This window comes from Vombatus ursinus, unplaced genomic scaffold (genome assembly GCF_900497805.2).
Source record: "Vombatus ursinus unplaced genomic scaffold, bare-nosed wombat genome assembly UNPS02005286.1, whole genome shotgun sequence".
Taxonomy (NCBI): domain Eukaryota; kingdom Metazoa; phylum Chordata; class Mammalia; order Diprotodontia; family Vombatidae; genus Vombatus; species Vombatus ursinus.
The window spans coordinates 14,275,851-14,287,734 of NW_020945064.1; the positions used below are offsets into that span (position 1 = coordinate 14,275,851).

The window sequence follows — 11,884 nt, forward strand, 5'->3', positions numbered from 1 at the left end:
AAAGGAAAGAAGAAGGAAAGCAGGAAGGAAAAAAGGCAGGAAGGAAGGAAGAAGGAAGGAAGGCAGGAAGGAAAGAAAGAAGGAAGGCAGGAAGGAAGGAAGAAGGAAGGAAGGCAGGAAGGAAAGAAGAAGGAAGGCAGGAAGGAAGGAAGGGAGGGAGGGAGAAAAGGAGGAAGGACGGGAGGGAAGAAACAAGTACTCATTAAGCACCTACTATGTGCCAGGCACTGTAAGTGCTTTACAAATATTAGCTCATACAATCCTCACAATAGTCCTGGGAAGTAGGTGTTCTTATTATCTTCATTTTACAGGTGAGGAAACTAAGGCAAACAGCCCATAAGTCACTTGCCCAGGATCACATAGTGTTTTGAATACAGGCCTTTGATAGATATTTGTAAAATAAATGAATGACGGTGAGGGAGGCGGCAGAGGGAGTAGGCTTATACAATGCAGTACCATCTCCTGGCCAAACCAAACCCAAACCAATACACCTCCTCTCAAACATCAGTCTGAGGTATTCATTATCAGACTCACTAGTGGATAAGACAAACAAAGGCAGAATGGTACCCAATGAACACCTAGTCTAACCCACAGGGGTATAAGAAGTCCTCCAAGCCTGTGCTAGAAGCCCCCTAATGAAAAGGAGCTGGTTTCCTCAGGCAGTGAGTGCCTTTCACTCAGTGATAACTCTAGTCATTAGGAAGTCTTTCCCTAGGGGCTAAGCCTGAGTCTCCTTCTCTGTCACTTGCCCTCATTCTCCTGGTTCTGCTCTCTGGGGTCAATCAGAACAAGCCCGATCCCTCTTCTCCATTATAGCCCTTCACATTCTTAAAGAGCGATATCCCACACATCCTGAGCCATTTCTTCTCCAGGCAAAACATCCCCATTTCCTTTAATAGATCTTCTTACAGCCCTTTTCCCTCCTGACCCTTCTTTGGATGATCTCCAGATCATGAATGCCCTTCCTAAAATGTGGTACTCAGAACTGAACACATGGTCTAACCAAGGCAAATCGGGCCATGACCATCTTTATTTTGCACATTGCTTCTGCTAACACAGACTCAGATTGTATTAGCCTTTTTTTTGGGGGGGGCGATAAACCATATTGTTGACTTATATTAAGCTTGCATTCAGCTAAAACCTTCATATCTTTTTTTCCCCCAGATGAACTGCTACTTGGCCATTCTTCCTCTATTTTGTACATAGGAAATTGATTTTTTTGAACCTGAGTATAATATTTACATTTGTCCCCATTAAGTATCATCTCATCAAATTTAGTCCAAGATTGGAACCTGTTGAAATCTTTTTGGATCCTGACTCTGCCATGCAAGTTGCCCTTCCTAGCTTTGGGTCATCAAATCTGCTTTCTTCTGGAAGCATTATCTCCTGAGGTTCCCTGTGAGAATGTGCTGGTATCACCAGGGATCTCCCTAGCCCTTTCCATTGGTATATCAGCAGGGATTAGATTATCCCGATAAGGCCAATGACCTCTTAATATGATTACGATGATGACTATTCTCATTTAGCACATCAAGGTTTACCAAATGCTTTCCTTACAACAACTCTCTGAGGTAGAGAGTAAAAGTAGTACTGTACGGCCTTGGAGTCAGGAGGACCTGAGTTCAAATCCGGCCTCACTTACTAGCTGTGTGACTCGGGGCAAGTCACTTAACGCTGATTGCCTCAAAAAAAAAATAGTACTATACCCATATTACAGATGAGGAAACTGAGGCTCAAAAATATCAAGTGACACATCGATGGCTAGTAAGTGTCACAGGAAGCATTTGAAACCAGATATCAACTCCGTATCACTTTAGCATTTTCTCTACCATATCATAACATAGAATTACAGATCCTAGAATTAGAAAAGACTGGTCATAAGGTATGGAATTGAGAAGTTGTAGTAGAGAGGATGCATGGAGCCAGAGAAAGAAAATGGCGTCAGGGCACTTGATGGAGGGTGGAACTGGGAAACACTGGAGTCAGAAGGTCAAGGTCATGGCTATGGGTTGGGGGTTCATGGGGATTTGATAAGCAGGTACCCTTTCAGCATCACCCTTCTTCCAATCTCTGAGAGCCCATCCCTCTCTTCTGCCTTGGTGGTGTGGTCCTGGGTTCAAATCCAACCTCAGACACTTACCAGCTGTGTGACCCTGGGCAAGTCACTTAACCTCTGTCTGCTTCAGTTTCCTTAACTGTAGAATAGGAATAATAAGAGCACTTAACCTCCCAGGGTTGTTGTGGGGATAAAATGAGATGATATCTGTGAAGCAATTAGCTCAGTTCTCGGCACTTAAAAAATGCTTAGGGTCCCTTCTGACCCCTCTAGAACCAGAGAACACCCACTCCTTCTCAGTCATCCCATCAGTTCTTTGGCAGTAGCGAAGGAACTAGGGTTGGTGGGTTTACTAGGACATACCAATCTGTTTCCTCAAATCTCTGCATGTAGGTATGACCAGTAGGGAGTGAGGGGACCCCAGATTTCATGTCCCTCCATCCGAGGAGGTAATATTTCCTAGAAGGCCCAGCACACCTCTGCTCCCTCCCTCCCAATAAATCAAGTGGAACTTACTGAAAGCAATGGCTGTCCTCAGCTGTGCTCCTCAGGTACTGCCTCAGGGAACTCAGGAATTCCCCAAGGTGCTCCCTCGACACCACCATCTCTTGTCTCACCAACAGTAGATACTGAGGGAAGAGAAAGGGTATAGCTGAGCTGCCAACTCTCAGGACATAGGTTTCAAACGACGACTTTGCTCCTTACTCTCTGTGTTACTACAGGAAAATTATGTAACCACTCTGGGCCTCGGTTTCCTCATCTGTAAAATGAGACAGTTGGACTAGCCCAAGGTTTTTTACCTTGTTTGTGTTACGGCCCCCTTTGGCAGTCTGGTCAGGCCAATGGACCCCTTCTCAGAATAATGCTTCATATGAATAACATAAAATACATACGATTACAAAAGGAAGCTAATTGTATTAAAATGCAGTTATCAAAATATTTTTAAAAACAAGTTCATGGACTCTAGGTTAAGAACCCCTGAACTAGATGGTCTGTCAGTTTTCTTCTAGCTCTGAACCTTATGAACACCCCTCCTCAGTGTGATGTTTGCCCCATTCTACCCAGGCTCTGTGACTGTACTTCTCCCCTGCTGTAGCCGTGAAGAGACTCCTTTCCAATTTCGAATGGGGCAATCCATTCCTTGGGTGGACTGCCATTTTGTACCCCTGGGTGTCTTGTATTCATTGGACCAAACATCAAATTTCAGTCTTCTAACAACCACTGATGTTCATTTTATAAGGTCCTCACTTTGGAGAAATTCTCTGCCCTGAGCTGAGAATTCCAATCAGCAGTGGGCGGTGGGGTCACCCTCGGAGAAGTAGACAGACAGAGAAAACCTGGTGGGGGATGGGTACTCACAGTGCAAGCCGTGCTGTTTCCATCTGAGAGACGCTGATGCAGATCAAACCACAGGGTCTGGAATCAATAAAAACAGGAGTCAGTTCAATCGACACGTATTAAGCATGCAGTGGGCGCCAATCCCAGCATTGGCGGCTGCTGCCGAAGATTCAAAATTTAAATAAGACGCCATCTCTGCCAACACGAAGCATACTGTCCGGGAGACCCAGTGATGGCTCACAAAGCACTTTGTGTACATTATTTCTGTGAGGCTGATGGTACCTCTCCCTTGGAGACCCCCAATGAGTGAGATGCTTTGCCTTGCCCAACATTATACATTTCGTAAGAGGCAGATCTGGGACATGAACCCAGGTTCTTTTTTTTTTACTTTTCTGCTGGGACTGCTTGCTACCTCCAAAGAGGCCTAGGAAGTTCAGCCCCACTTGGGGAGGTCTGTTGGGCCATCTGGGCCCTCCTCCCAATGGTTCTAGAGTTAGATAGGGGTCCAAGGCTGTAGGGACTGATCCCCAGCGGGCTTGGGAAGCCTTGGACCTTTGAGGATGATGCTGATGACGTGATTCTGTCTCAGAAACCTCCATGCCCAAAGTGCCCATTTCACAGATGACATGTTACTAGAGGAGTCACCGGGAAAGCCAACTGCCTTAATCCACATTCTATTGTTTCCCTTCTCTGAGTACCTAAAGCTCTGCTATCTGGAAACATGGGCCCCTGATCAATCAATTAATCACCAAGCATGTATTCAATGCCTGCTATGTGCCAGACACTGTGCGGGTGCTGAGGATACACAGATGGAAATGAAGCACCTCCTGGCCTCAAGGGGCTTAACCCTGGCTTCAGTTTCCAGAACTTAGGGACGAGCAGACTCTAGGTCTTGGAATGGATGATCCTGAGCTATTTCCAATACATGAATTTCAGGCACAACGTCTGTTTCTTGCCCCCCAGGCTCTGGCCCTGCTCTCCCCATGGACCCTGTTGGCTTTCACCCGTCTCCCTCCTACCCTGTTAAAGGTCAAGGGTTCAGCCAAAGGAACAGATGTTCCCCCTTGAGTCTGACACTCAGATTAAATCAGGAATCCAACTGATCAAGTTGCCCACCCCTGTTCATCAGAACAAAAGTGTGTATGTGTGTGCCGGGTCTGGAGGGAGATGGCCAGGAGCAGATGTGTGTCATGCTGTCATGGATAGACAGAACACAGAATGTCAGAGGTGAGAAAGTGCCCTTACAACAAAATGTCAGAGCTGGACAGGTCCCCACAACAAAGACTGTTAGAACTGGAACGGTCCTTAAATTAGTGGGCGTCAGAGCTGGAAGGATCCTTAGATCATAGCATGAGAGCTGAAAGGGCTCTTAGAATGTGAAACGTCAGAGCTGGGAGGTCCCTGGGAACAAAGAATGTGAATAGAGTATTGGACCTGGGTTCAAATCCAGCCTCAGACACTTAACAGCTGTGTGACCCTGGGCAAGTCACTTACCAAACTCTGTCTGCCTCAATTTCCTCAACTGTAAAAGGGGGATAACGACAGCATCTACCTCCATAGGTTGTTTGTGAAAATCAAATGCGATGATATTTGCAAAGCGCTGAGCATAGTGCCTGGCACACTGTAGGTGCCTGTTTCCTTCCTTCTAGCTATAAATCCCCCATGTTAGAGCTGCAATGTCCTTAGAACACAGAATGTCAGGGCAGGAAGGGACCTTGAAGATCATCTTGTCCACCCCCGATATTTTCCAGGATAAAACCATAGGCACAAAATGGCTTTGAAGTCACAGTGGAAGCAAGGGATAGAGCCGGGTTGAAAAAGCCAGGGCTCCTGAGCAATCTTCAATTAATTTGTAATTTCAAGTTAGTGGCTGGGAAGGGGCAGCAGGGCAAGGTAGGAGCATAGAAATAATTGTTATAATTACAATCATAACTCATGACAATCATAATTGACATTTCTCTAGTGCCTTCTGTGCATCTGCTCATCTCAATCCAGCCCGGCCTCCACCATGGTCCCCTGGTCTCAACTGTAGGAGGAGGTGGGCCATAGAGGGAGATGCATACCCAGCCCTGGCTATGGGACCCTGCAGTGTGGTCCTATAGGGATGGACCCAGGCCTCCCCAGGGGGAATTCCCCTGAAGATCCAGATGGAGGTGGAGGTACTGAGCAGGATAATAACATAATCTTCCTAAAGTTTCACTTTCAATGGGCCACTCATCCATTCAAAAACCACTTTACAGTGTCCTTATCATTCTTTGGCTTGCCAGTTTTTTGCTTGTTTATTTGCTTTTCACTGGATCTGAGCATTTTCTCCCCTATCCCCCATGCTTAAGATGCCCTCCCTCTTCAACTCTGCCTACTGACCTCCCTGGCTTCCCTTAATCACAATCCCATGTTTTACTGGAAGCCTTTCCCAAACCCTTTGTGTTCCAATACCTTCCCCCTGAGAATTGTCTCCTATTTATCCTGTCTCAAGGTAGCTAGGTGTCGTAGTGTTTAAACAACAGGGTCTAGAGTCAGGAAAACCTGAGTCCAAATATGACCTCAGACACTTACTAGCTCACCTTGTTTGCCTTAGTTTCATCATTTGTAAAATGATCTGGAGAAGGAAATGACAAACCACTCCAGCATCTCCGCCAAGAAAACCCCAAATGGGGTCACAAAGATTTGGACACAACTGAACAACAAAATTAATCTTGTCCATAGCTTGCTTTGTAAATATTTGTTTGCATGTTGTCTCTCCCACTAGACTATAAACTCCTGGAGGGCAGGGATTTTTTTTTGCCTCTTTTTGTATCCTCAGAGCTTAGCACAGTACCTAGCACACAATAGGTGCTTAATAAATGCTTATTGGTACTGGGCAAGTCACCTAACCTCGACTACCTTGCAAAAAAAATAAAAATACATGCTTATTGATCTGTGGTTTTATTGATGAGTGAAGGGATGCAATTCTGTACCTTCTCCATAATTTGTAGTCTTACTGAATTACCAGTGCACTAAGAGGGTGGCTTACCCAGGGTCACAAAGTCAAGAATGTGCCAGTCAAGACTTGAACCCAGGTCTTCTCAATTCTGAGGCCAGCCTACTATCCATTAGATCATGCTGCCTCTCATGGCTCTGCATTCTTTGTAGGATAAAGACCAAACCCAGTGTGGCATTCAAAGCCCTCCCAATCTGCTGTCCTACTTCTCTGGCCTCATCTTCCATTATTCTTCTACAAAAGCTTTCTACTCTAGCCAGACCAGTGTTCCCACTACTAAACCCCTCCACCTGGATGCTTTTGCTTACTGTATCCCTCTTCCCTAACATGCCCCTCTCCCTTTCCTGCCCCACTCCCTCCTTTACCTTTCCAGATGTTATACATCCTTCAAAGCTGAGCCCAAGTGCCACGTCCTCTAGGCAGACTTCTTGGAACATAGCCAGACCATAATGATTTCTCCTTCCTCTGAGGTCTCAATCTGTTGGAACATCCTCTTCTCTGAGTGCATGTCAATCTCAGCCTTCTCTCTCTCCCTCCACTTCCCCTCTGTCTCCTTCTGTCTATATCTATTTTCCTTCCCTCTTCCTTCCTATCCTTCCCTTCTCTCCCTCCGTTCTCATAAGCTGATCAGCACTAACTAACCCTTGTGTCTGATGGTGGTAGGTTAGCAGAACTTAATGTCAGTTTCACCAAAACTGGCATTTTACACCGCCACTGCTAAATTTGCCTCTCTTACCCGTCTCTACCCCTCCACCCAATGTATGTCTTGCATATGACTGTGATGGAGTACTATTGTGCTGTGGGAAATGACAAGGGGGGGTGGTTTCATAAAAACAAGGCAAGACCTCCATGAACTGATGCAAAGTGAAGTGAGAAGAACCAGGAGATCATTGTGCACGGTAACAGCAATGTTGTAATGATGGTCAACTATGAAAGACCAGGCTACTCTGATCAATACAATGATCCAAGACATTTCCAAAGGACTCATGATGGAAAAACGCTGTCGACCTTTAAAGAGAGAACTGATGAACTCTGAATGAAGATTGAAGTATAATCTTCTCACTGAATTTTTCTTGCATTTTTTGAAATATGGCTAATATGGAAATGTGTTTGGCATGATTTCACATGTATAATTGATATCCTATTGCTTGTCTTCTTAGTGGGTGGGAGGGGGGGGGGGAGGGGGGGAGAGAATTTGGGACTCAAAATTTAAAAAGAAAAGAATGTCATAAATAATAATTTTTTAAAATTATGAATGAATGCAAAGAAAGAGGGAAAAAAAGGTGCATGCCTTGAATGAGGTTCTATATTATCTCAGTAGGAGAAGGGTTGACTTTGGAGTCAGGGGACCCTGTTCAAGTCCTGACTCCAATATTTAGGATCTCAAATCACCTGAGCCCCACTGCTCTGGTTTATCTCCAACACCCCCAAGCAATGAGTTAGTCAGGGCAACTTACGGGTTGTTACTTGTCCTCAGTGTGGCTCAGTTTCTGCACCTGAAAAATGGAGGGGCTGGACTACAGGATTTCTAAGCTCTACACCCATGGCCATACGCTGCCTGAGATTAAATTACCTTTTTATGTAGACAGGCAAACTCTACCTGACCCTGTTAATCAGTTCTGTGGAAACACAATGTGAGGCAAAATAACATTATTGGGACACTTAACCCTGTAAGAGCAATGCCATAAATTAGGAGAGAGTGCTTTGGAGTGGCCAAAATTCAGGCTATAAAGAGCCAAATTAGATCTTTGGGTATCTAATATGATTTGATCTTTATAACACTAATACAATCTGAGAAGCTGAGGAAAGGCTGAACCTAGTGCCTGGTCCTTGACTCTGTCTTCTGTCCTCTCTTTTCCACTTTCCCTCCTGGACATAACCTGCCCCCCCCCAAGCCCTGAGCTTGTCTTCAGTCCCCTCTTCTTCCTCTCTCCATCACTGCTATAAGCCAGACTCCTCTTCCTTCAAAGATCAGCATACCTTTCTTGAGAAAACTGCCAGACTGCAAGAGATCATAAAATGTCAGACCTGAAGCCCAAGAAATTGTGACTTGACCAAGATTATAGTGAGCGGCTGCTCAGTGGCAAACCCAAGCCCTCTGACTATGTCCAGTGGTCCTTCCATTACATCTCTGATGCCTCTCCAGGGCAGCTAGGGATGAGTTGTATTCTAGCCCTGCAATGTAAGGGACAGGGAAAGGAAAGGAAAGAAGGACTGATGTTCATGGCTATGAGGGGCTGTGCCAGGCAGGGGCTAGGGCTGAATGGTGGCTCTATGATCTTCTCAGGGGGAGCAGGGCAGTTGCTCCTCTGGCCCAGAGGCAGCTCTAAGGCTCTACTTTCTGGGAGTCTGGTTTGAAGAAACTGGGAGGCATCTATTCATTTAGGAGTGGGTAGAACCCACTGCCTTGTCAAGAAAATCTAAGTTCAAACTGAAGATAATACTTCGGGGGGAAAATGAACATTTAACAAAATAGAGAACTTTCAAGCATTCCTAATTAAAAGACCAGAGCTGAATAAAAAATTTGATCTCCAAATACAAGACTCAAGGGAAACATAAAAAAAGTAAAAAAGAAACAAGAAAGGGAAAACAAGAGATTCAATAAGGTTAAACTGTTTATATTTCTATATGGCAAGACAATAGTTGTAACTCTTAAGAACTTTATTACTATAAAGGCAATTAGAGGGAGTATATATAGACAGAGGGTGTGGATATAAGGTGACTTTGATGGGATGGTGTCCCTCAAAAAAACAATATAAAGGGGTGAAAAAGAAGACTGCACTGGAAGAAGGAGGGGAGGATAGAATAGGGTAAATTATCTCACATAAAAGAGGCATGAAAGAGCTATTATGATGGAGGGAAAGTGGCAGGCAAAACTTAAACCTTACTCTCATCAGAATTGGCTCAAAAAGGGAATAACATACACACTCAGTGGGATACAGGAATCTATCTTACAATATAAGGAAGTAAAAAGGAACTGGGAAAATAGAAGGTGGGGGGCTAATAGAAGGAAGGGCGGGTTGGAAGAGGCAATAATCAGAAGAAAATCTGAGTTTGAATCGTGCCTTGGACGCTTACTAGGTATGTGACCCTGGTCAAGGCACTTAACAGCTGTCTGCCTCAGTTTCCCCATCTGTAAAATGGGGATAGAATAACATCTTCTTCCCAGGGTTGTTGTGAGGATTAAATGAGAAAGCATACAAAGTGCTTTGCAAGCTTTAAAGTGATATGTTAGTGATGGCAATGATGGTGATGCTAGGCCAGAGGAAGCACCTGAGGGGAGCATTTGCCAGTGGGCTAAGGAAGGCGAGGATAGGAAGGGGGTGGGTCCACTTGCTGCCCCAACCAGTCACAGGCCAGCCTGACAGCTAGGTCCACCCTCCCCTGGGGTGAGGTGGGGGTGGGGGGCACAAGAGAAAGAAAACAAATCAAAGATAATGAGGAGGTTCAGCCCGTGAGCCTGTCATCTCTGAAGAGCCCTGGTTGTTAGGACGACCAGCGTTCTAATAATAGACTCAAAGAGCCTCCCTCCTGAGCTGCCCCAAGTTGTTATGACAACCTGGGCTCTCTGGTCCTGCTGAGCACCTCCTGCCGGGGCCAGGGATGCAGGAATGGGGATGCGGAGCTGGATCTGGTTCTGGCCTCCTCTAAACTGACCCAAGGCTGCCCTCGCCCACCCACCCAGCAGCTGGCCTCTCACAGTCCTAGACCATCCACAGACCTTCACCCGGTTTCCTCGTCTATGTCCTCATACCAGCCTTCCCGTCACACTGCCCTCCACATCTGGCTCCACTGAAGGCAAATGGCTGGTGGGACATTTGTGGTTTGTAAGCTGCAGACCCATCCATGGTCTAAGGGGCAGGGGGCAAATAGGGGGCATGGTGCTGAACATGGAGTCGGGAAGAGCTGAGTTCAAATCCTGCCTTGCTGTGTGACCTTGGGCGAGTCATTTAACCTCCGTTTGCCTGAGTAAAATGTGTTGGATCTGATAGCCTTTGAGGACAAGTCACTTAATCCTGTTTGCCTCAGTTTCCTCCTCTAGAAAATGAGCTGGAGAAGGAAATGGCAAACTGTTACCAGTATCTTTGCTGAGAAAATCCCAGATGGGGTCACATGAGCACGACTGAAAAATGCCTGACCTGAAAGGTCCACTCTTGCTCCAAATCAGTGATTTCCCAGGCACCTCGCTCTGCTCAGTGGTTCTAGGAGAAGCTTTTCAGGGCTCCAGGCCCAGTTCTCCCCCTCCCCACAAAAAGCAATCACAGTAGCTGCTTCCTGATTGGTCTAGTCTGGCACCCTTAATCAATCATTAATCACGATAGAATGCCAATAACTCAGCAGCTCCCCTGGCTGCGCCTAGAAACATAGGCTGGGGTTCTTTCCCTGGCTCTTGGCTGGCATGGCCCAGCTAAATAAGTCCTGGACAAGGATTTAGGAGGTCTGGATCTGCTGCTAATTACCCGTCTGACCCTGAACACATGTACCTCTCTCTCTCTCTGGGCCTCAATTTCCTCTTTTGTAAAATGAAGGAATTGTATTAGATGACTCCCGTTTGGCCCTTCCAATTCTAAATCTATGGTGCTCAGGCATTTTACCACAACCTCAGTTTTCCTCATCAGCAAAATGGGAATAATAACACTTGTACTACCTACATCAGGTGGTCTTTGCAAGGAAAGTATTTTGTAAATCATGAAATGCCACAGAAATGAGAATAATGAGAGCTGGCATTTGTACAGGGCTTTAAGGTTTGCAAAACACATTACAAACGTTATCTTTACATCAGCTCTGGGAGGGAAGTGCTATTATGATCCCCATTTTACAGATGAGGAAACTGAGGCAAACAGGTGAAATGACTCGCCTGGGGTCATGCAGCTAGTAAGTGTATGAGGCAGGATTTGAACTCGAGTCTTCTTGACTCCGTGTCTAGTGCTCTGTTCACTGATATACCTCATGCAGGTTTCAGAGCTTGGATCACTGGACTCCTGCTCTAGGCCCTGCCCCTAACTCACTGCGTGGGAATCAATAAGTCCTTTAACCTTTGAGTTCCCTCATCCATCAAACGGAAAATCAATAACTCATTCCTGCCCAGCTATCTCACTGGGGGGTGCTGGAAAGCCCGGATTAGATCAATGGTATTTAGCGGCTTTGGAGCGAGACTGATGGTCTCCGAGGAGCGTCCCCCCAATAGTCCTGTCACCCTGGGTCAGGGGGCAGGAGCCCAATTCTGCAGACACTGGGAGGGTGTCCCTCGAGACTCAGGGGCTGAACCTGCTCTGGGTCATCATCAATCTCGCGCCTTGTCCAGACGGCTTCCTCCCCAATTCCCTCTGGCTCGTTTAAGGCCCCACAGGAGGACTGCGATGATGACATTTACAAGGCAGCTGATAAACAGGCTTCCTCTCTCTTCCTCCTCTCTTTCTCCCCCCTCTCCCCTTCCCTCCTCTCTCTCTCTCTCTCTCCTTCTCTCTCTCCCTCTGCTTCCCTCCCTCCCTTCCTTCTCTCTCTCCTCT

General features: G+C 46.2%; 1 protein-coding gene across 2 annotated transcripts in view; it reads right to left on the reverse strand.

The window, feature by feature from the left end:
* NECAB2 (N-terminal EF-hand calcium binding protein 2) overlaps positions 1 to 11,884 on the reverse strand; it is a 52,259-nt gene that overhangs the window by 8,893 nt on the left and 31,482 nt on the right. For both annotated transcript variants that reach the window (XM_027847661.1, XM_027847662.1), the window contains 2 exons: positions 3,416 to 3,472; positions 2,573 to 2,685 (listed from right to left, as the gene is read on the reverse strand). In XM_027847661.1, coding sequence (XP_027703462.1) covers positions 2,573 to 2,685; positions 3,416 to 3,472 — 170 coding nt within the window. The remainder of the gene's footprint in view (positions 1 to 2,572; positions 2,686 to 3,415; positions 3,473 to 11,884) is intronic.